The sequence below is a fragment of the Hyperoodon ampullatus genome, assembly GCF_949752795.1.
Source record: "Hyperoodon ampullatus genome assembly, chromosome: X".
Taxonomy (NCBI): Eukaryota; Metazoa; Chordata; class Mammalia; order Artiodactyla; family Ziphiidae; genus Hyperoodon; species Hyperoodon ampullatus.
In genome coordinates, this window is record NC_136913.1 from 58,906,477 (window position 1) to 58,932,599 (window position 26,123).

The following is a 26,123-nucleotide window of genomic DNA, read 5'->3' on the forward strand; positions in this document are numbered from 1 at the left end:
TCTATCCAGAATTACTTGTTCTTCTAGAGTTGCAAATGATTGAGATTTTAGTGTAAATAGCAGTTTGGTATTATATTATTACTAGTATGATAGCTTATTTATATTGTGGGTTAAGTAACTTTCTATGGGCTTTATCTGGAAACCTAGCCAGACTTTATTACATTGATTCTACAGGAAAGTGCATTTTACATTCCAGTCAAGTGATAAAAACACTGTTCAGTTGAACCATGTGAAATTGCTGATATTCAACCATTTTTGACATACTAAAATGGCAGTTTCATATGATTCAACCTAAATATTTTTAAATACAACCCTATGGCAAGTTGGAGATTGTTAATTATGTATTTAATGCATGAATATATTCTGTAAGATGCTAATCTTATATATTAAGGCTATTGGATATAATTGTTTTACATAAACAGTAAATCACAGGATTTTCAAGAAAGTTTGTGTAGAATGTTAAGGCTTACTTGAGTTCTACCCATCTTTCTTCCAATTAATCACAGATGCAGCAGACATGAGGATATTCTGGAACTGTTTATTTTTTGAACCAACAATAGGGTGAAAATGCAGATTCATTTCTTCTTTTAACCTCCAAACTATCTAACCAGTCTATTTTTAATATTAATTTTAATTACAATAATAGCTAACATTTATTGAGTGCATATTACATGCTGGGTACTGTGCAAACCCAACTACTTTATGAGCAAAGTACTATTATTGTCCCTATTTACAGATGAGGAAATTAAATCTTAAGGACCTTGCCCAGGGTTACACAGCTATAAGTGGCAGAGTCGGGTTTGGAATCACTTTCAGTCCTACTACTCTGTCCACTGTTTACCTCAGGCACTTTTTTAAACCACAAGTAAGCACTCATGCTGAAAAATTATGATTCAATTCAGCAAGTATATAATTAAGCTGTGATTATCATTAGTGATACCAGGCCCATTCACATATGAAATATGTTGTATTATTATGAGAGACCATCATAAGACAGTAGAGGACTAAGTACCAAAATGCTGTAAGAGTTCTGTTGGAATCTAGGAAAGGGAGAGAATAATTGTGCGCTTTGTCATTAACTCCCAGAAGAGCGTTGGTATAAATGGTACCATCCAATCATAATTGGATGCACAGCATTCTGGGAACAAGCCAAAAGTTCAGCATAAATAGGAATGTGGAGAAATCATGGATGTATAATAATGAGGTCCAAGAGGGCGTAGCAAGCCCAAGTCTAATTCCGGGCAGACATCAGTAGTATGTAAGGGAAGTTAAAAATCTATGACTGGGGGTCGGGGCTTCCGTGGTGGCGCAGTGGTTGGGGGTCCGCCTGCCGATGCAGGGGACACGGGTTTGCGCCCCGGTCCGGGAGGATCCCACATGCTGCGGAGAGGCTGGGCCCGTGAGCCATGGCCGCCGGGCCTGCGCGTCTGGAGCCTGTGCTCCGCAGCGGGAGAGGCCGCAACAGTGAGAGGCCCGCGTACCGCAAAAAAAAAAAAAAAAAAAAAAAAAAAAAAAAAAAATCTATGACTGGGCTCTCTGAACCCCAGAACTATACTGACAAGTAGGACTGAATGATTACTCATTAGGTATTTGGGGCAGATGAGAGGGGGGCAGAAGAGATTAACCAAAATTTCGTGCCTACATTTTTGGGATAATAATGGTATCAAAAATAAAAGAATTTGTGCAGTGGAGGGCATGATGGGCTCAGGCTTTAGACACTCTGAATTTTTTTTATTGGAAGTATAGTTGATTTACAATGTTGTGTTAGTTTCAGGTATACGGCACAGTGATTCAGATGAAAATATATATATATATTCGTTTTCAAAGTCTTTTCCCTTATAGGTTATTACAAAATATTTATAGGTCCCTATGCTATACAGTAGGTCCGTGTTGTTTTCCTATTCTATACACAGTATGAGTATCTGTTAATCCCAAACTCCTAATTTATCCCTCCCCCTCTTTCCCCTTTGGTAACCATAAATTTGTTTTCTATGTCTGTGGGTATATTTCTGGTTTGTAAATAAGTTCATTTGTATCTTTTTTTTAGATTCCACATATAAGCAATATTATATGATATTTATCTTTGTCTAGCTTACTTCACTTAGTGTGATAATCTCTAGGTCCATCCATGTTTCTGCAAATGGCAATGTTTCATTTTTTATGGCTAATATTCCATTGTATATTCCATTCCATATATATATTATATATATATGTTATATTATATATATATATATTATATATATATACACACACTACATCTTTATCCATTCATCTTAAACACTCTGAATTTAAAGTGAAGGCAGACTGTCTACAGAAAGCCAGTTTTTTATGTTGGCTATAGTTGACTGGGGTCAACCTTTGACTTATCTACTTGTTATTTTTTAGATGGCCCTTCTGAATTTCTTCATCCCTGAAGAAAAGTCATACTCTGAAGAGGAGAGTAGGCGTGTTCGCCGCAATAAAAGAAGCAAAAGCAGTGAAGGAGCAGATGGTAAGTCTATTTGGGTGATCCTTTATCACATATCAGTTGATGAGAGTACCATGCTGAGAACTACCTTTTCAAGTGTACTTCACCATCTCCTATATTTCCCACAGACGCAAGGTCACAGAAGGTTTTTCTAGCTTAACCTACCTAACCTACTCTTTTGACATAGAATTGACTATACAAGGATCCTGTTTCCTCTAACCCCAGTACCTTTAGTCCTTTCACAGTATGTCTGATAGCCATGGTAGCAGTTTTACCTCTCAAAATCACCCTGCATAAGGACTTCATCTCTCCTGGGGACATCCTATATCTACTAAGGCCACCAAGAGGATTCAGTCCTATTCTTGGAATTGACAGAGTACTGTGCCATGGTGGCACTTACATGATATGTTAAATCCAATGATAATCATGTCACTGTTGGTGTCAGCTACCATGCCTCTAGAACTCATCTGTAAGTTCCTTGAGGGCAGGGATTCATTTCTCTTTGTAAAGCTCCAGAATCTAGCCTAGTATCTAGCAAATTGTTGGTGTTTGTAATGTAAGTTGGTAATGTTGATTGCCCCTTCAGCTGGGTTATGATGTGCCATGAAAATGATCCCTATTGAAGGTGAAACAGATTTGAGTTAACTAGCAATGCATTTTGTGGGGCATAACAAAGAGTTGAGCTAGCTCCTGGGCAGGGTCTTTGACTCACTCTATTTTAACATCATTCTGTCAATTGACAGAACGCTACCTCTTTAGAGTAGGAGTTTGTAATGCATAGCTATGGGCTGTTGTAAAGCCATCTGGATTCAAAGACAGCACGTGGCTGGCTAAATCTGCCAAAGATATATGTTCTGGAGGGTTACAAAGCAATATGACTTTATGAAGGTGAAAATGGGATTTTTTTAAAGCTGACATTTGTCAATGTAAGTAAGGGCCAGCGATGGAAGCAGTTCCAGACTGCATGAGCAATTGAAGAAATGGGGCCAGGACTTTGTCATTTGGGACAAAAAGAGGTAAAACTGGATGAAGTCTGAAAAAGAGCTCAGAAGAAGGACCTGTAATAAAGAAAAGAGAGTCAGAAATAAGTAGGCTGTTTTTAGTCAATGGAGGTGGCAGCAGCTTTGAGCCCTTCAATTGAGAAATGGACCAGCGGGGCCATTCTCTAGAGCAGATACTTTGCATACAATTCATGACCAAGTTCAAGCCTAGGAAATGTGGTCCATGAAGTAATAGGCACCCATTATTCATATACTGGTTGCCACCAGTTTCCTGGAAGTCTTCAGAAAGCTATGTAGAAACTGAGAAATGAGAATCAAGGTCCCTTTCCTCTCCTTATCACCTTACTCTTTGATGCATGTAGGTCTTTCCACCTTTGACTCTTCCCCTGAACTATTCCCAGTACCACAAATCTTTCATATTCCCTGATTGCTAAGGAAGAGAAAAGAGAGGTGGTAAGAGCAATATCACCTTCTGTAGTGGGCATGGTCTTCCCTTCCTCTCCACGGGGGAGGTCTAATAGCTTCTAAAGTTTACATCTTCATCTGGCCTTCCAAGTTTTCTCGTAAAGAAGGCAGCTTCCTCCACTCTCCCAAACCACTTTATCTGGATCTGGCTACTAGCATCTCTGCTACTGATTTTCCTTACAGTGTTTATTCTGTTTTGATACAAAATAGTTTTTCCCTCTGTTGAAGGCCAAAGGATCTCATTAATTTTTAGTACTTCTTATCTAATTTCCTCCTGGTCTGATACTCTTGTCAGTCACTAGACACTAGTCACTTTGTGCCAATGCGTAACTTCTCATGCAATCCCAGATATTTTCTTTAAACAGTATAGCAGGGAGGAATCCAAGAGCCCCTTAGAGTTAGGAGAATAGAATGCTTTGGGGTTCTGGGATTTGATTAGATTTCCAGCCTTTCACCTGGGAGGCTATAGCACCATTTCTTTAGATGTGGTGGGTGCTCCAGTGATTTAGAGGGTGACAAGCCAATCCAAATCTCCTTTACTTTTGAACCATTCCTCTTACTCTGCTGAGTGTATGGTATATTTATTGAAAACATTCTTCAAATATTTACTGAGAAAATACAGCAGTTTCTATAATACTAGAATAAAAATGCCATAAGGATAATCATGTTTATTTACTTTTACATCCTCATTGCCCAGGAAAGGACCTGGCACTTAGTAGACCCTCAATAAATATTTCTTGTTGCCCTCAAAAACTTAACTTCCAGTGTAAAGAGACAGATAATAAACAAAATTGGTGGTGGTAAGTGTTGTGGAGAAAAATATACCAGGGCAAGAGGGAGAGAACGTGATGAAGTGTGCTGTAAGGTGATCAGGGAAGGTCCCTCTAATAAGGGAACATCTGAGAAGAGACCTGAATGAAATGAAGGTGTGAGCCATGTGAATATCTGGACCGGGGCAGGGAAAGGAGGAGAGAAGAAGCAGTAAATGCAAATGCTCTGAAGTAGAAGAATGCTTGATATGTTCCAGAAAGATCAGTGTGGCTGGGAGCAGAGGGAGCAAGAAGGAGAAGGAAGGAGATGAGATCAGAGGGGGAAGTCAAATTTAGAGCCTTGTTGTAGGCCAAGCTAAGGACTCTGACCTTCACCCTGCATGAGATGGGGAACCATTGGAGAATTTTGAGCAGAGGCATGACAGGACCTGACTTATGTTGTAAGAGAATCCCTCTGGCTGCTGCAGGGAGAAAAGACAGAAGCAGAAAGATGTGTAGGGGAGTGTAACAATAACCCAGGCGAGAGATGATGGTAGTTTAGACCAGGATGGAAGCAATGGAGGTGGGTGGGGAGGAGTGGTCAGATTGTGGACAGATCTTTGAAGGAATAGCTGACAAGATTTGGAGGTTCACTAGATAAGGGATATGAAAGAGAAAACCAAGGATGACCCCACAGTTTTGAACCAAAGTAACTAGACTAGTATTTGCCATTTCTGAGACAGAGAAACAGGAGAAGAGGAATGTAAAGGGGTGTAAAGAAGGAATCAAGAATTCAGTTAGGCATGCTAAGTTTGAGGTGTCTACTAGGCACTAAGTATATATGTTAAAGAGGCAGCTGGGTATATAAATCTACACCATATATCAAGACAGTGTGTCTCAAGACAATGAGCTGACTCTGTTTTATAAGAATAAAGAACTTCTCATTGAAGAAGTGAGTGAGTCTATAAACCATATGAACAGAGTAAGAGGTTGGATGGGTTAGGTAAATCAGAGGGGGGTGAGTTAAGGCCAAAAAAAAAAAAAAAGCCTATTAGGTGTTGTTTCTAAATCCACAAGTTACTTGATATATTATAATAAAAATTTAGCTATCCAGGGACTTCCCTGGTGGCACAGTGGTTAAGAATACGCTTGCCAGTGCAGGGGACACGGTTCGAGCCCGGGTCTGGGAAGATCCCACATGCCGCGGAGCAACTAAGCCCGTGTGCCACAACTACTGAGCCTGTGCTCTAGAGCCCACGAGCCACAACTACTGAAGCCAGCACACCTAGAGCCCATGCTCCGCAAAAAGAGAAGCCACCGCGATGAGAAGCCCGCACACCGCAACGAAGAGTAGCCCCCGCTCACCACTAGAGTAAGCCCGTGCAATGAAGACCCAACACAGCCAAAAATAAATAAATAAATTTATTTTTTTTAATTTACCTATTAAATAAATAAATTTATTTTTTTTAATTTACCTATCCAGCTCAGGTTTGTATCACAAATATAAAAAAAGAAGAAGAAAGTCATTTACCTTGAACATTTAACAGCCTGACAGGGATTTCAGGATGAAAACATTTTTCAAAGGTCAAAAATAGAGATAAGTTTAAAAAGAGAGCAGGAAAATCAGTTCTAATTCCTTGTACAATTTTTTGATGTTACTATCCTTTAATTTCACTCCTCAAAACTTTATTTTATTGTCATTTAACAAGACTTCTAGGCACTACCAGAAGTATAAAGATGAATAAGACCCTCAGAGAAGCTTACATTTTAAGGAGGGAGCAGATACATTTATTGGCAACAGGTAAAAATTAAGCAAAGGTAGGGTGGTGAAGCTGAGTCCTAGAGTTTTACCTTACACAGTACATAGAAGACACTCAAACATTTGTTAAATGAATAACCGAACAAGCAAATGGGCAGGGGGTGGAACGAGTCTAGATTTTTTTCTGTCTAGGAACTATAGGCATTAAGCTTGATGATCTTCACTAATCCCTGTGGGAGAAAAAAAGTCTTAACAAATGGTTCATTAACACTTAGGAAAAGCAAGGGACGTCGGGATCCTTAGGAGCCTGCATAGGTTCACCAAGAATAAATCAGACTGTTTTCCTGTTTTCACCAGACTGCTAAACTAGTTGCTTAGGGGCATAACATAGACATAGTCTACCTTTTTTTAATTTATTTTTTATTGAGGTATAGTTGATTTACAATGTTGTGTTAGTTTCAGGTGTACAGCAAAGTGATCTAGTTTTATATATATATGTGATATTTATACACATATATAAATAATATTTATACACACACATATATATCTCTTTTGCAGATTCTTTTCCCATATAGGTTATTACAAAATATTCAGTATAGTTCCCTGTGCTATACAGTAAGTCCTTGTTTTTTATCTATTTTATACATAGTAGTGTGTATATGTTACTCCCAAATTCCTAATTTATCCCTCCCCCCACATTTCCCCTTTGGTAACCATAACACATAGTCGATCTTGCCTTAAAAAAATGTCGGTGGCTATATCCAGGTCATACCCAATCTTTCTGACCCACCATTCAAGAAATGATTGGATTCATCTCATTTTCTTCCTTTGGATTACTCTATAAATGAAGGCATTGACTAGGAAGCAGGAGTCCCAAACACAGTGTTAGTTTTCCTCCAATATAAATCGTGGCACTTTATAACTTAAAGAAAATGCGTGAGATCTTTTTCTTTACTACATCTCTATCTTAAATTTACTGCTCCTGTTTTGAGTTGGCCAAAAATAATTGATATCAGCTTTAAGTTCATTTTTGCTAATTATATGAGGCCTTTCACTTATTGTTTTTCTGCAAGGAAAGCACAATCCCTTCATTAAAGGTGTTATGAGTCACGACAGTTCCAAAAATCTGTGCCAGGATTTCCTGCTGAGATCCATCTTTGTGATATGTTTCTGAAGTAATAATAGTTCTAGGTGGCTTGCTTAAACATCTCTTGCTGGGTACTCCAGAAATCTGCGAACGTAACTTTCAAGTTAGAATGAAATGTAGAATATATTCAGAGGGTCAGGAGGTCTTAGAAGCAGATAACGTGAATCCAGAATGCCCACAGAGATAGTGTCCATATTTTATAAATATTATTGTAAAACCATCTGTTCTCTTCCTGTAGGAGCATTTTCAGAAATCAAGCACAATATTAATATCTCTCCATACCCACCATCCCCCCATATTTCTGTCCTAGTAAGAGAATAAAAATAAAAGTGCAGCATTGTGTAATAGAAAAGGTATTAGATTGAGTTACAATTTCTGGATCCTGGTCCTGATGTTACTGCCACCTTATCAGGCATGTGACCTTAGAGGAGTGACATCCCTCTGAGCCTCAGTTTCCTTAGCTATAAATGGGAATAATTAGGCTTGCTTACCTCATGCAGTCATTGTAATAATCAAAAGTGTTAATGTATGCAAAAGCTTCAGAAATTAGCAGCTATTAGTAAATTCTCTCTGGAAAATGAACATAGTAGCATGGTCTCCGAGGCATTTTAGGCACTCATATTAATTAATTTATGAATAACCACTCTAATGTCTACAGAGGTACTCTCTTTCAGACAGACTGTCCTTTTTTGTACTCACTGATACTATCGAAGCCCATAGAAAGAAGACTCCAAGCCTCAAGTTATGGCCTACCTCATCACAAGAAATGATCACATCTGTACACTTCCATGTCACTCTCTTACTCTGGCTGGCTGGCTGTGTATATGTCTCTTTTTTCAGTATCTCTTCTTTGTAGTTTTCTTTACCTTTGGACAGATCAAGAAAAACTTAGTATTCATTTTTGGTATTATAAAAGAGTAAAGGGAAAAAACAAATAAGATTGAAATATATCCTTTGTCCTTCGTTTCTTAAAAATAATAATGGAATAAGACTTAGCCAGCATTAAGTTGATACAGATGAAAATGAAAGACTATGATCTCAAAGAAACAGACTTCTGCCTATACAAATATTAACTAGAGTTAAGAAGTGCCCTCATTCTAGTACTGCTCTTGTATTTACTGCTTTTTAGTGAGCCATCACTGTGCTATTATCAAATGAGAGAGATGAAAATCGTTTTGAGAACAGATAGAGTGTCAGGGACTTGTTCACAAGACAAAATTAAAGGTTTTGAGGGTTTACCATGTGTGTAGACTTGAAGAGAATTGTTGATTTCAGCTGTACAGTCCCCAAGGTCATGGAAGCCAACAGCTTAAGTACCTACAGGACAACACTCTGGAAAGTGGCTTTATATCAAATATGATATTAAGTAAGCTAAAACGTCTTAGCTTGCTCATACTCCAAAATGCACTTTAAAGTTATATTTTCGTTCATGGAACTAGCCTCGCAGTAAATTATCTCAACAGGCTTTCACGAAACACTGACACTTGGTTAACAATCAGTTTTAGAATACTAACTACTCGTAAGACGTTGTATCAGGCTCTGTAGTTGGTACAGCTACCAAACTCCTGTCCTTAGCATTGAAGTCCTAAAGTGAACTGGGTATAGAGGTTAGTTAAAGATTAGGCTGCTTAAAAATATTTATGAGACATTTTTAATTACCAAAATAATACATACTCATTATAACAAACATAAGCAATATAACATCGTGTAAGGTAAAGTGAACATGCCCCACTAGAAAAATGCTGTAAAGGTAAGATATCTTTGAGGAATATCTTACTTGCCTAAAGGAGGTCACAGGTCCAGCTGATCTGAGGTCCTTGAAAGGTACTTCTGGTCCTCCTCATTCTCTCTTAAATTCCTTCTACTTATTTGTTTCTCAATATTAGAAAAAACTTATGAACTCTAGGCCAGGAGACCAGGATTCTAGTCCCAACTCTGCCATTAGTAGTTATACTAGTAATGACCTTCAAGTCTTTACTTCTCACATCTTAGCTTTTTCTAAAGGTTAGACTAGAATCACTGATTTTCAACTCAGGTTTAAGAGATTCAACATTATCTAAGGAGTTCGTTCAAGGTATACACACCCCTGGAAATTCTGACCACTGCACCCCATTAAGAAGACGACTGTTACTGATGAGATTATATCATATCCTTCAGATATGTTAGAGTAAGAAAAAGATGTTGAACTTCTAGAATAGATGGTCTAATTGTTATAATTTGCTTCTAACTATTCCTGATTTCTATAATATAATGATAATAGCTAGGGTTGTTTTAGCCAATTAAATGATGTCTGGACGATTAAATACTCAGGGTTTCAGTTTGGATGGTCAAATGAGCCTTGTCATTAGCGTCCATAAAAGGCTCAGTAAGGATTAAGAGCACACATTTGGTTTCAAGAAGATGTGTAGGCAGAAGACTCCTGTTGGCTCTGTAGTGTAGTACTCATGCAAACTCACCTTACTCTAAATTCTACCCCTCGACCTGCAGGGCCTCTTGTGTCTCACAGGTGAGGAACTACTACAACTTCCTTTTGTTCATTTATTCATTTAATAAATGTTTATTAAGTACCAACTAGTTATTGGATAAATGTTTATTGATCACTGTTTGGAACACTAGGGACCCACTGGTGAACAAGATAAGACCCTACCCTCATCAAACTCACAGGTGGATGTTTTTGTATAGTATAGTAAGTGGTATAATAGGATAAGCACAGGGTGCTTGGGATACATCAGCATGTGATCTAGACCCAGGAGATCTGTGAAGGTCTCCTAATGGGGGTAATATCTGAGCTGCAACCTGACCAATGCTAAAGAGTTACCCTAGTGAAGATTTGAGGGAAGGATAAACCACGCAGAGAGAACATACATGTTGGAAGGCTTAGCATAAAGGGGAGCTTGGCTCATTTGAGGAACCAAAAGAAGTTAGTATGGTTAGTGTAGATTTCTAAAGGAGAAGTGATAATAAATGAGCTGTCCAACAGGGGGCAAATCATGCAGGGCCTTGGCATCCATTTTATGGAACATAGAAACTATCCTAAAGACAATGGGCAAGCACAGGATCAGTGTCAAGAATAGATCATATCTACAAAACAGAAACAGACTCATAGACATAGAGATCAGACTTGTGGTTGACAAGGGGCAGGGAGGGAGAGGGATGGACTGGGAGTTTGACATTGGTACACGCAAACTATTATATATAGGACGGATAAACAACAAGGTCCTACTGTATAGCACAGGGAATTATACTCAATATACTGTGATAAACCATAATGGAAAAGAATATAAAAAAAGAATGTCTATATATGTATAACTGAGTCACTTTGCTGTACAGCAGAGATTGGTACAACATTGGAAATCAACTATACTTCAATAAAAAATTTCTTAATTAAAAATAAAATCTTAAAAATATGCTGATATGTCATTTTTCTACCTATAGCCCAAATACAATAGTAATAATTTTATAATGCAGTAACATCCTATGCTAATTAGGTGGGGAAACCCATGTATTTGTGGAAAGAAAATAAATTGGGTGTTTTTCCAGCTTTACTGAAGTACAATTGCGAAATAAAAATTGTATATATTTAAGGTGTATAATGTGATTTTTTTAAAAAATAACTTAGTTTTGTTTATTATAGAACATTATTGTTCATGACTGTATCCTCACCACAGGGTTGATACACAGTAAGTTCTCAAAAACTACTGTTTCTATAAACGAATGAGTAAAAAGAGATCATGTTCTTTTTTTTAAAATTTTTTAATTTAATTTTTTTTTAAACAGCAGGTTCTTATTACTCATCAATTTTATACACATCAGGGTATACATGTCAATCCCAATCGCCCAATTCATCACAGCACCACCACCACCACCCGCCACTTTCCCCACTTGGTGTCCATATGTTTGTTCTTTACATCAGTGTCTCAATTTCTGCCCTGCAAACCGGTTCATCTGTACCATTTTTCTAGGTTCCACATATATGTGTTAATATACGATATTTGTTTTTCTCTTTCTGACTTACTTCAGGCTGTCTGTATGACAGACTCTAGATCCATCCACGTCTCAACAAATGACCCAATTTCGTTCCTTTTTATGGCTGAGTAATATTCCATTGTAAATAAGTACCGCATCTTCTTCATCCATTCGTCTGTCAATGGGCATTTAGGTTGCTTCCATGACCTGGCTATTGTAAATAGTGCTGCAATGAACATTGGGGTGCATGTGTCTTTTTGAATTATGGTTTGCTCTGGGTATATGCCCAGTAGTGGGATTGCTGGGTCGTATGGTAGTTCTATTTTTAGTTTTTTAAGGAACCTCCATACTGTTCTCCATAGTGGCTGTATCAATTTACATTCCCACCAACAGTGCAAGAGGGTTCCCTTTTCTCCACACCCTCTCCAGCATTTGTTGTTTGTAGATTTTGTGATGAAGCCCATTCTAACTGGTGTGAGGTGATACCTCATTGTAGTTTTCATTTGCATTTCTCTAATAATTAGTGATGTTGAGCAGCTTTTCATATGCTTCTTGGCCATCTATATGTCTTCTTTGCAGAAATGTCTATTTAGGTCTTCTGCCCATTTTGGGATTGGGTTGTTTATTTCTTTAATATTGAGCTGAATGAGCTGTTTAGATATTTTGGAGATTAATCCTTTGTCCGTTGATTCGTTTGCAAATATGTTCTCCCATTCTGAGGGTTGTCTTTTCATCGTGTTTATGGTTTTCTTTGATGTGCAAAAGCTTTTAAGTTTCATTAGGTCCCATTTGTTTCTTTATGTTTTTATTTCCATTACTCTAGGAGGTGGATCAAAAAATATCTTGCTGTGATTTATGTCAAAGAGTGTTCTTCCTATGTTTTCCTCTAAGAATTTTATAGTGTCCGGTCTTACATATAGGTCTCTAATCCATTTTTAGTTTAATTTTGTGTATGGTGTTATGGAGTTTTCTAGTTTCATTCTTTTATATGTAGCTGTCCAGTTTTCCCAGCACCACTTATTGAAGAGACTGTCTTTTCTCCATTGTATATCCTTGCCTCCTTTGTCATAGATTAGTTGACCATAGGTGTGTGGGTTTATCTCTGGGCTTTCTATCTTGTTCCATTGATCTATGTTTCTGTTTTTGTGTCAGTACCATAGTGTCTTGATTACTGTAGCTTTGTAGTATACTCTGAAGTCAGGGAGTCTGATTCCTCCAGCTCCGTGTTTTTCCCCTCGAGACTGCTTTGGCTATTCGGGGTCTTTTGTGTCTCCATACAAATTTTAAGATTTTTTGTTCTAGTTCTGTAAAAAATGCCATTGGTAATTTGATAGGGATCGCATTGAATCTGTAGATTGCTTTGGGTAGTATAGTCATTTTCACAATATTGATTCTTATAATCCAAGAACATGGTATATCTCTCCATCTGTTTGTATCATCTTTCATTTCTTTCATCATTGTCTTATAGTTTTCTGCATACAGGTCTTTTGTCTCTCTAGGTAGGTTTATTCCTAGGTATTTTATTCTTTTTGTTGCAGTGGTAAATGGGAGTTTTTCCTTAATTCCTCTTTTAGATTTTTCATCATTAGTGTATAGGAATGCAAGAGATTTATGTGCATTAATTTTGTATCCTGCAACTTTACCAAATTCATTGATTAGCTCTAGTAGTTTTCTGGTGGCATCTTTAGGATTTTCTATATATAGTATCATGTCATCTGCAAACAGTGACAGTTTTACTTCTTCTTTTCCAATTTGTATTCTTTTATATCTTTTTCTTCTCTGATTGCTGTAGCTAGGACTTCCAAAACTATGTTGAATAATAGTGGCGAGAGTGGACATCCTTGTCTTGTTCCTGATCTTAGAGGAAAGGCTTTCAGTTTTTCACCATTGAGAATGATGTTTGCTGTGGGCTTGTCATATATGGCCTTTATTATATTGAGGTAGGTTCCCTCTATGCCCGTTTTTGGGAGAGTTTTTATCATAAATGGGTGTTGAATTTCGTCAAAAGCTTTTTCTGCATCTATTGAGATGATCTTATGGTTTTTATTCTTCAATTTGTTAATATGGTGTATCACACTGATTGATTTGCGTATATTGAAGAATGCTTGCATCCCTGGGATAAATCCCACTTGATCATGGTGTATGATCCTTTTAATGTGTTGTTGGATTCTCTTTGCTAGTATTTTGTTGAGGATTTTTGCATCTATATCATTAGTGATATTGGCCTGTAACTTTCTTTTTTTGTAGTATCTTTGTCTGGTTTTGGTATCAGGGTGATGGTGGCCTCCTAGAATGAGTTTGGGAGTGTTCCTTCCTCCACAAAATTTTGAAAGAGTTTGAGAAGGATGGGTGTTAGCTCTTCTCTTAATGTTTGATAGAATTCACTTGTGAAGCCATCTGGTCCTGGACTTTTGTTCGTTGGAGATTTTTAATCACAGTTTCAATTTCATTACTTGTGATTGGTCTGTTCATATTTTCTGTTTCTACCTGGTTCAGTCTTGGAAGGTTGTACCTTTCTAAGAACTTGTCCATTTCTTCCAGGTTGTCCATTTTATTGGCATAGAGTTGCCTGTAGTAGTCTCTTATGATGCCTTGTATTTCTGCGGTGTCTGTTGTAACTTCTCCGTTTTCATTTCTAATTTTATTGATTTGAGTCCTCTCCCTCTTTTTCTTGATGACTCTGGCTAATGGTTTATCAATTTTGTTTATCTTCTCAAAGAACCAGCTTTTAGTTTTATTGAACTTTGCTATTCTTTTTTTTTTGTTTCTATTGCATTTATTTCTGCTCTGATCTTTATGATTTCTTTCCTTCTGCTTACTTTCGGTTTTGTTTGTTCTTCTTTCTCTAGTTCCTTCTGGTGTAAGGTTAGATTGTTTATTTGAGATTTTTCTTGTTTCTTGAGGTAGGCTTGTATTGCTATAAACTTCCCTCTTAGAAGTGCTTTTGCTGCATCCCATAGTTTTTGGATCATCGTGTTTTCATTGTCATTTGTCTCTAGGTATTTTTTCATTTCCTCTTTGATTTCTTCAGTGATCTCTTGGGTATTTAGTAACGTATTGTTTAGCCTCCATGTGTTTCTGTTTTTTACGTGTTTTTTCCCTTTAATTCATTTCTGATCTCATAGCGTTGTGGTCAGAAAAGATGCTTGATATTATTTCAATTTTTTTAACTTTACTGAGGCTTGATTTGTGACCCAAGATGTGATCTAACCTGGAGAATGTTCCGTGCGCACTTGAGAAGAAAGTGTAATCTGCTGTTTTTGGATGAAATGTCCTATATATATCAATTAAATCTCTCTGGTCTATTGTGTCATTTAAAGCTTCTGTTTCCTTATTTATTTTCATTTTGGATGATCTGTCCATTGGTGTAAGTGAGGTGTTAAAGTCCCCCACTATTACTGTGTTACTGTCGATTTCGTCTTTTATAGCTGTTAGCAGTTGCCTTATATATTGAGGTGCTCCTTTGTTGGGTGCATATATATTTATAATTGTTATATCTTCTTCTTGGATTGATCCCTTGATCATTATGTAGTGTCCTTCCTTGTCTCTTGTAACATTCTTTATTTTAAATTCTATTTTATCTGATATGAGTATAGCTACTCCAGCTTTCTTTTGATTTCCCTTTGCATGCAGTATCTTTTTCCATCCCCTCAGTTTCAGTCTGTATGTGTCCCTAGGTATGAAGTGGGTCTCTTGTACACAGCATATATATGGGTCTTGTTTTTGTATCCAATCAGCAAGCCTGTGTCTTTTGGTTGAAGCATTCAATACATTCACGTTTAAGGTTATTATCAATATGTATGTTCCTATGACCATTTTCTTAATTGTTTTGGGTTTGTTTTTGTAGGTTCTTTTCTTCTCTTGTGCTTCCAACTGGGAGAAGTTCCTTTAGCATTTGTTGTAGAGCTGGTTTGGTGGTGCTGAATGCTGTTAGCTTTTGCTTGTCTGTAAAGCTTTTGATTTCTCCATCGAACCTGAATGAGATCCTTGCAGCATAGAGTAATCTTGGCTGTAGGTTCTTCTCTTTCACCACTTTAAGTATATCATACCACTCCCTTCTGGCTTGTAGAGTTTCTGCTGAGAAATCAGCTGTTAACCTTATGGGAGTTCCTTTTTATGTTATTTGTCATTTTTCCCTTGCTGCTTTCAATAATTTTCTTTGTCTTTAATTTTTGCCAATTTGATTACTGTGTGTCTCAGCATGTTTCTCCTTTGTTTTCTCCTGTATGGGACTCGCTGCGCTTCCTGGACTTGGGTGGCTCTTTCCTTTCCCATGTTAGGGAAGTTTTTGACTATAATCTCTTCAAATATTTTCTCTGGTCCTTTCCCTCTCTCTCTTCTCCTTCTGGAACCCCTATAATGCATATGTTGTTGCATTTAATGTTGTCCTAGAGGTCTCTTAGGCTGTCTTCATTTCTTTTCATTCTTTTTTCTTTATTCTGTTCCACAGCAGTGAATTCCACCATTCTCTCTTCCAGGTCACTTATCCGTTCTTCTGCCTCAGTTATTCTGCTATTGATTCCTTCTAGTGTAGTTTTCATTTCAGTTATTGTATTGTTCATCTCTGTTTGTTCTTTAATTCTTCTAGTTCTTTGTTAAACATTTTTTGCATCTTCTTGATCTTTGCCTCCATTCTTTTTCCGAGGTCCTGGATCATCTTCACTATCATTATTCTGAATTCTTTTTCTGGAAGGTTTCCTATCTCTGCTTCATTTAGTTGTTTTTATTTGGTTTTATCTTGTTTCTTCATCTGGTACATAGCCCTCTGCCTTTTCATCTTGTCTATCTTTCCGTGAATGTGGTTTTTATTCCACAGGCTGCCGGACTGTAGTTCTTCTTGCTTCTGCTGTCTGCCCTCTGGTGGATGAGGCTCTCTAAGAGCCTTGTGTAAGTTTTCTGATGTGAGGGACTGGTGGTGGGTAGTGCCGACTGTTCCTCTGGTGGGCAGAGCTCAGTAAAAAACTTTAATCCACTTGACTGTTGATGGGTGGGGCTGCGTTCCCTCCCTGTTGTTTGTTTAGTTAGTTCTTCTTGTTTCTGCTGTCTGCCCTCAAGGATGTGATATTTTGATATACATATACATTGTGAACTAGTTACCACAGTCAAGCTAATTAACATTTCCATCACCTGACATAGTTCCCCTTTTTTTGTGGTGAGAACCCCTAGTCTCTTGCAAATTTCAAGTATAGAATACAGTATTATTAACTATCACCATGCTATGCATTTGCTGTCCAGAACTTACTCACCTGCGTAACTGAATCTTTGTACCATTTGATCAACCACCCCTCACCACCATTTCCTCTACCCCCCAGCTCCTGGCAACCACCTCCTCTGTGTGTGTGTGTGTGTGTGTGTGTGTGTGTGTGTGTGTGTGTGTTCATCACATTTTCTTTCTTCATTCATCTGTTGATGGATACTTGCATTGTTTCCATATCTCGGCTATTGTGAATAATGCTGCAATGAATATGAGAGTACAGATATCGCTTCAAGATACTAATTTCATTTCCTTTGTATATACACCCAGAAGTAGGATTGCTGGCTCATATGGCATTTCTATTTTTAATTTTTGAGGAACCTCCATTCTGTTTTGCATACTGGCTCTACTTATTTACATTCCTCTCAACAATGTACAAGGGGTCCCTTTTCTCCCCACCCTCATCAACACTTGTTGTCTCTTGTCCTTTTGATAATAGCCATCCTAACAGATATGAGGTGACATCTCATTGTGCTTTTTGACTTACATTTACTTGATAATTAGTAATGTTGAGCATCTTCTCATATATCAGTTAGCTATTTGTATGTCTTCATTATAAAACCATCTATTCAGATCCTGTGCCCATATTTTAATCAGGTATGTATGTATGTATGTATGTATGTATGTATTTGCTATTGGGTTGTTTGAATTCCTTACGTATTTTGGATACTAACCCCTTATCAGATATGTGGTTTGCATATATTTTCTCCCATTCTATAGGTGGTATCTTCACTCTGTTGATTGTTTCCTTTTTTGTGCAGAAGATTTTAGTTTGATGCTATCCCACTTGTTTTTGTTGCCTGTGGGATTTTTTTAATAAATTTATTTTATTTGTGTATGTATTTATGGTTTCATTGGGTCTTTGTTCCTGTGTGCGGCCTTCTCATTGCAGTGGCTTCTCTTGTTGCAGAGCACAGGCTCTAGGTGCGTGGGCTTCAGTATTTGCAGCACACAGGCTCAGTAGTTGTGGCGCACGGGCTTAGTTTCTTCACAGCATGTGGGATCTTCCCGGACTAGAACTCACACCCTTGTCCCCTGCATTGGCAGGCAGATTCTTAACCACTGTGCCAGGAGGGAAACCCTGCCTGTGGTTTTGAGGTCATATCCAAAAAATCATTTCCCAGACCAATGTCAAGAAGTTTTTCCCCTGTATTTTCTTCTAGTAGTTTTACAATTCCAGGTCTGTATTTAAGCCTTTTATCCAGTTTGAGGGGTTTTGTTGTATATGCTATGAGATAAGGGTCCAATTTCATTCTTCTGCATGTGATGTCCAGTTTTCCCAGCACCACTTATTGAAGAGACTATTCTTTCTCCCTTCTGTGCTCTTGGCACCCTGGTTGAAAATCAGTAGCCCATAAATGCATGGATTTATTTCCAAGCTCTCTATTCTGTTCCATTGGTCTATATGCCTGCTTTTTTGCCAGGCCCATACTGTTTTGAGTACTGTAACTTTGTAATGTATTTTGAAATCAGTACATGTAGTGCCTCTAGCTTTGTTCTTTTTTTTTTTTTTTTTTGCAGTACGCGGGCCTCTCATTGCTCGCTGTGGCCTCTCCCGCTGCGGAGCACAGGCTCCGGACGCGCAGGCCCAGCGGCCATGGCTCACGGGCCCAGCCGCTCCGCAGCATGTGGGATCCTCCCGGACCGGGGCATGAACCCGCGTCCCCTGCATCGGCAGGCGGACTCCCAACCACTGCGCCACCAGGGAAGCCCTCTAGCTTTGTTCTTTTTGCTTAAGATTGCTTGGGCTATTTGGAGTCTTTTGTGGTTCCATATAAATTTTATGATTGTTTTTTCTATTTCTGTGGAAAATGTCATTGGAGTTTTGATAGGGATTGTATTGAGTCTAATGGATTTGGATAATATGGACATTTTAACAATACCAATTCTAATCCATTTTTTGTGTGTCTTTTTCAATTTCTTTCATCAGTATTTTGTACTTTTTAGTGTACAGCTATTTCACTTCCTTGGCTAAATTTATCCCTAAGTATTTCATTATTTTTGATGCTATTGTAAATGGGATCTTTGTCTTGATTTCTTTTTTTGGATAATTCCTTGTTAGTGTGTAGAAACACAATTGATTTTTGTATGTTTATTTTGTATCCTGCAACTTTACTGAACTCGTTTATTATTTCTAACAGGTTTTTGGTGGAGTCTAGGATTTTCTATATATAGGAACATACCATCTGCAAACAGAATCAATTTTTTATTTCCAATTTGGATGCCTTTTATTTCTTTTTCTTGCCTAATTGCTCTGACTATAGGACTTCAAGTACTGTGTTGAGAATAGGCATCCTATCTTGTTCCTGATCTTAGAGGAAAGGCTTTCAACTTTTCACTGTTAAATATGATTTTAGCTGTGGGCTTGTTGTATATGGCCCTTATTAAGTTGAGATGCATTCCTTCTATACCTAATTTGTGAAGAGTTTTTTTATCAGAAAAGATGTTGACTTTTGTCAAATGCTTTCTGCATCTTTTGAGATGATCATATGATTTTTATCTTTCATCCTGTTAATGTGATGTATCACATTTGAGAATATAAGTTGTTTCGCCCGTTTTTGGATATTAATCCAACTTTCTAGTAAAATTAAGCATTAGAATACCTTTGATACAGTTTTGGGAATTTATCCTACATGTATAACAACACTACATAGATCACATATATATAAGGATGTTTATTATAGCACTGTTTTAGTGGCAAAAGAGGGATAACCCTAATCTCTATAAATAAGGAAATGGTTGATTGACTAAATTGTGAGATAGCCATAATATTGAATATTATACAGCTATTAAAAGGAATGAGTTAGAGTTTTATAGATGCATCTGAAAGAGTAGGCATATTCTTCTGCTTCAAGTTTCAGAGTAATATGTATAATACTGTCACATTTTCGTTGAAAAGGGAAAGATTTTTACCATATGACCCATCAATCCCAGTACTGGGCATATATCCTGAGAAAACCATAGGTCAAAAAGATACATGCGGGCTTCCCTGGTGGCGCAGTGGTTGAGAGTCCGCCTGCCGATGCAGGGGATACGGGTTCGTGCCCCGGTCCGGGAGGATCCCACATGCCATGGAGCGGCTGGGCCCGTGAGCCATGGCTGCTGGGCCGGCGCGTCCGGAGCCTGTGCTCTGCAATGGGAGAGGCCACGACAGTGAGAGGCCCGCGTACCGCAAAAAAAAAAAAAAAAAAAAAAAAAAAAAAAGATACATGCACCACAATGTTCATTGCAGCAGTATTTACAATAGCCAGGACATGGAAGCAACCTAAATGTACATCGACAGATGAATGGATGAAGAAGATGTGAGTCATATATACAATGGAATATTACTCAGCCATAAAAAGGAACGAAGTTGAGTTATTTGTAATGCGGTGGATGGACCTAGAGACTGTCATACAGAGTGAAGTAAGTCAGAAAGAGAAAAACAAATACCATGTGCTAATGCACATATATGGAATCTTAAAAAAAAAATGGTACTGATGAACCTAGTAGCAGGGCAGGAATAAAGACACAGATGTAGAGAGCGGACTTGAGAACACAGGGAGGGAGGGGAAGCTGGGACAAAGTGAGAGAGTAGCATTGACGTACATACGCTACCAAATGTAAAATGGATGGCTAGTGGGCCATCAGCAAGGAGATCAGCTCGATACTTTGTGACGAACTAGAGGGGTGGAATAGGGAGGGTGGGAGGGAGGCTCAAAAGGGAGGGGATATGGGGATATACATATACATATAGCTGATTCACTTTGTTGTGCAGCAGAAACTAACACAACGTTGTAAAGCAATTATATTCCAATAAAGATGTAGAAAAAGAGACAGAAAGATTTTTAAACCCTAAGAATGTTTATAATTATATAGTTATAGCTATAGATATATAGGTAATTATGTAGAAACAGTGGTGGGAAGCAGAGGCACTGAGTGAATTAATGATTACCTCAGGTAAAAGGAGGTTGGATAGGAAAGCGAGAACTGTTTAGTGATTCTTTGTACAGTTCTGAATTGTTTGACTTGTTATGTTTGGCTTGTGCTACTGTAATTTATTTTTTAAATGTAACAGGAAAAATTGTATAAAATGGGCAGAAAAATGGACTGGAAGGGGCATGAGGGAGACAAAGAAGGCAGTTAGAAGGCTGCTGCAATGATACACATAAGAGATGGTGGTGGCTAGATTAACATAGCTGCAATGGAGACTGACGTAGACAGATTTAGTTAGTAGGTAGAAAAAATTAAGACTGGTGATTTGATTGAGGGGAGAAAAAGAGGAGCCAAGGAAGCCACCCAGGTTTCTGGCAAGGTGCTATACTATTTACTGCGATAATGATCTGAGTAGGAAAATGTGTGGTTTTAGACAGGTTAAGTGTCAGGTACCTATGGGCAATTCAAGAGGAGAAAACCTATAAACAGTTGGAGATATGTATCTGAAGCTCAGGAAAAATATCTGGACTGGAAATATAGATATGGAGATCATTAGCTATGTTAAGACTCTCTCAGTTACAAGTGACAGATAGCTGGCCTAAACTGGATTAAGGGTTTTTTTTTTTTTATTTTATTTTAAAGAGGGCATAGGATTAATTAGCTCATTTCTAACTATAAAGTCTCTGACAAAGTTGGCTTAAAGCATGGCTGAATCTTGGAGCTCAAATGATGTCATCAGGACTTTCTCAGTTCTGCTTCCCTTTATATTGGCCTTATTCTTCAGGAAGGTTCTTCATATAAGGTGGCAGAAATAGCTACTAGCAGCTCTAGGCTTACGTTTTACCAGTTTAGCAGGCCTAATGGAAGAAGTGTGTCTCGTCCATCCATTGAATTCAGTAAGAAGTTTGTTGTTGGCAACACTGGTCAGGGCAGTCTGAGTAAAGTAATAGGGACCAAAGGATTGAGAATCAAGTCACAAGAGTAAGTAGAAAATAGCAAATATAAATGAAAGGGAGGGAGAGAATAACTAGAGATTTATTAACCCTCTACTATGTGCAAGGCACTGTATTATATTACACCCAGGGATACACAAATGGGTAAGATAAGTTTCCTTAGTTCTGGAAGCACATTGTTTTCATAAGAGAGAATCTTATAAATACTTTCCAGAGGTGATAAATACTTATTTGGAGGTGTGATAAGATTGCAGTGGAAGCACAGAGGAAGGGGCCACAGAATGGCCAAATATATTAAATACATCTCCAAGAAGTGCACAATGGCTGGCACATACTAGGCATGCATATATGAATGAATGAAGTGACATTTGAATTGAATTTTGGAGGATGAATGAGACTTTGATGAAGAAAAGTAGAAGGTGCATTTCTGACAAAGGAAACAGCAAGTGCAAAGCTAACCAATCCCCTGTGTTTTTTGGCTCTCCTCTTGGCTTAGGAAACCTGATATGTAACATAGGAGACTTGGAGGAAGGACTGAGGAAAGCCAGAACCTTTGGGCAGAGAAAGTGTGACTAGAGCGCAGAACCACCTTGGCTTTCCAATGCTCACTCAAGCATTTGATCAATGGTATTTTAATCCCAAATTATTTTGGCATCTTACCCATCTCACTACATCTTTCCCCTACCCTCCATACACTTGAGAAGTAAATATTAGCAAGGCAAATATAATTCTTCCTTGTTCACTAAAGGTAAGACATGTATAATTGTTCTTAACTTTGGTAGCAGTTTTAATTTTCCTGATCTTCTACTTACTAATCTCTGGTGCAAAGTAGCACCATTTAGACCCTCAGTGTAATTTAGAAACAGTGACTGATCCGATCCTACTCTCTTTCTTGTTGAGGACTTCAAACTGACCTAGAAGACATAGATCCTATGCCATTAACATCTTCAGAACTTTAGTGAAAGCTATTTTTGAAATGGTGACGTACCAAGGATGCTTTGCTGTGGGCTTATGAATCTTAGCTGCATTTTACCACTACTTCCAGTATACACCCCCTTTAATGAACTTAGTACTGTGGTACATTAGGTCAGTTGTTTAGGGTGTAGCCTCACTGCAGTTCTATATACCCCAACTCAGGGGTCTAACCAATCTGTGCTATTTGTCAAGTGGTGTACTAGGAAGAAGGTGACTTTGTGCAGATCTATTCTCCCTATAGCAAAACAACTCATGGGCCTGGCCTGCTGCCAGAAAGTTAGTAGTGTCATCTTTATAAATGAAATTCAGCTCATCATTATCTTACATTATGCCAGAAGAGCGGGAAGAAGATTGACTTGGTAATTCACTATGTTTTGATCCTAATCTGTTTAGAAATATGATTTCTTAAAAAGGAAGTGGAAAAAGAATGTGTTTCTCATGATAGCTTCATGGTATCTGCTGAGAGGATGTTCAGTTATTGTAAATACAGCAATTTGATTCCCCGAATTTCAGATATGTTTCATCACTCTTTTAAAAAAAAGCTATACTGAAATGATCAAATTTTAAAGTATGAATTGCATGCTTCCAAAGATGAAATTTTATATTTCAGGTCACACATTTAAATCTCTATTTTGTTCAAAAGAAGCAACAAATTTCTTACCGGAGTCACAAAGTCATTGATCCGTATAGCACATTATCTTTGTAAGTCATCTCCAAAGCTCTTTAAAAGCACATGTTTACATTGTCACCTATTTAAAGGAGAAGGGTGTATATTTGTGGTACAAATATTTTATCTCAGAGGTTGTTTTCAAGTTTCAGTTCAGCAGTTTGAATATAATCTGTTCTTCCTACCCCCTAGCATAGTATGCAAAATCCAGAAGCTATCAGAAACAAAACCCAAATGTAGTACAGTAAAGCTCCAGGTGCCTGGAAGAAATCATACATACAAGAAAGAAAAACTCTATTGATATCAAGATGCAACCTTTCTGACCCTTGGTTTCTCTCTCTCAGATAGCTTGAGGGTAAGGAAAGAGCATAGAATTTAAAGCCACATAGACCTGATTTAACATTTAAAATCACAGAGACCTAATTTCAAATTCTAGCTCTACTACTTTTAGCTTTGTGGCCTTGGTCAAGTCATATAACCTAAGTTTTCTCATGACCTAAATATAGTAATAATACTTCCTTTAATGCTAAACGGACTAGAGATAAAGTAAAATGCCTAACTCAATGCTGGCACTTACAGATGCTCAATAGTTAGTAATTATTAGTATTAACTATAAAATGAGAATAGTACTAATCCATCTATTTCTCAGGTTTGGGGTAGAAAAATGAGAATGCTTTTTCTCAAATATCACAATCTCTTAGCCACTTTTATAGTTGAGAAAAGAAGCTATCCTGTTTATTTCACAGGATTGTGATGATCAAAGAGATAATACATGCTAAAGCACTTAGAAAAATATAAAGCTGTGTTAAAGATTCAGGTAGAGTATTTGTTTTAAATAAGGTTTGTCTTAAGAGTTCTTTTTTTCTTCTCCCACCAATGAATTAAGAATTAAAAATTGGATATCACAAGCTGCTCTTACTACTGATAGTTTAAGTTACATCCGCTTTTGTCCATCTTGGAGAAATACACACAATGTGAGTTTTGTAAATAAAATATAATTATTCTCAATATACCCTGATAAGTCAGAGCTCTTTTATTTAGCAAGCTCCAAAATCCAGAACACAACCTAAAACCCCAAAAGGAGAGAGAATGAAACCCAGTGATCTGGGAACAAAATCTCAATCCACTGAGGCCTCTTACTCTACACTTGTGAGAGAAGGGTGGCAACCACCTCACTAAGCCTTTTGGTTTAGCGTTGTATATAAAATAAATGTTACTTACTGATATACTGAGTTTAGTTGTCTGATGACCAATGAGAATGGGAAAAGGGGTCTACCAGATGTGAGAAAACTGATACCCTAAGAAGGCACAGTTAGCAGCATAAAGAAAATAAGAATTCTAAAAACAGAATAACCAGAAAAGTGAAGTCACTTGGGACTATTAATGTAGGGGTTCAAACTTCCCTGTATGCCTTGGTAAGACACTGAGCACCTCACTGTATGGTCCAGTAGGGGATTTTCATAGTGATGCTTATCCTGTAATAGACAACTCTAACATGACAAGACAGGGAAGTCTCAAAATATATTAGAAAGATTTCTGCCAGATCTCAAAGTTTGCTGTCAGTGGAGTAGGCTTTAGTTACCCAGAAAACTCACTTCTGTGGAACCTCTTATCCTATGTGGTGCCAAGTAAGTGAGGTGTTCACTGTGCATGAAGCCGCCAAGTGAGGACTGTATAGCATTGTAATTGAAAAGAAATCTGAAGGACAGTATTCAACCAACTCTACTAGCAGCCATCTTAAAGATTATATGTTCTAAAATATTTCATACGAGTTTAAAAAATCTTGAATAACAACCAAATATGCTAAACATAAAAAAATGACCCAAGGCATAATTTAATAATTGCTGATGCAAGATATACATCAGAATCTTAGGACCTTAAGAATATCATTTATGAATATCAATTGTTGGTCAAAACAACATGTAAATGTTAATGATTGGACTGAATCTGATCTGGACTGATGTCCTGAGCTCTGCACTTGCTAGTCCTCTAACTTGTAGCAAGTCAGCCTCCATGTCATTACACAGGATTGCTGTAAGCGTCAAACAAAATGATGTATATGCAGATATTATATAAACTATACAGTGATGTACAGATATGAATTGTTACTTCTCATAAAAGTTGAACACATAAAACAACATAGTTTATATGAGTTTATTGGTTTGGGAATTTCAAAGAAATAGGGAATTCCAAGAAAATGAAAGGTCTACTTATGCTTAGTGTATCATATAACATTGGCATGGTGGCAACCATAGCAGCAATGTAAGTGGTCTTACCTTTTTCACCAGATCTTGCTGGTTACAGCCTCTTGATTTTACTAAATCAATCCCCTTCCTGGACTACCTTCTTACTTCCTTACTTCTAATCCTTATCCATCCTTTCAGGATCCAGTTCTAAAGCTTCATGGCTTTAATGAACCTCCAGCCAGATAGCTTTATCTCCTTAGTTTACATTCTTCCATGTACATGCTTGAAACAATTACATTTTCTAGATCTCTTTCATGTACTTCTCTCATCTTCCCAGCTAGATGATAAGTCACAAGAGGTTAGGGATTCCTTCTACCTCAGCATGGCAACTAGCTAGGACAAGCAAACAGTCAAGTAGTTAATGAATGTTTGCAGATTGAAAGAAAACATACTACAGGTCCATGCTAAAGCATTCCCCTCTTTGAATCGAGAAAACTGCATTAGAAAGATCTTAAGAGACAGGCAGTGGACAATGCACATGTCTGTGAAGCCACAGGAGTTGTATATAATAACAAATACCTGGTAAGCCATTGAGAGATTGAGGGAAGGAGTTGTTAAA

At 37.7% G+C, this 26,123-nt stretch overlaps 1 protein-coding gene across 8 annotated transcripts in view; it reads left to right on the top strand.

Annotated features, from left to right (window-relative positions):
• The window catches only part of EDA (ectodysplasin A), a gene marked incomplete at both ends in the record, with an annotated part of 411,330 nt that overhangs the window by 300,791 nt on the left and 84,416 nt on the right, over positions 1 to 26,123 (top strand). For all 8 annotated transcript variants that reach the window (XM_079728225.1, XM_079728226.1, XM_079728228.1 and 5 more), the window contains one exon: positions 2,386 to 2,491. In XM_079728225.1, the coding sequence (XP_079584351.1) occupies positions 2,386 to 2,491 (106 nt within the window). The remainder of the gene's footprint in view (positions 1 to 2,385; positions 2,492 to 26,123) is intronic.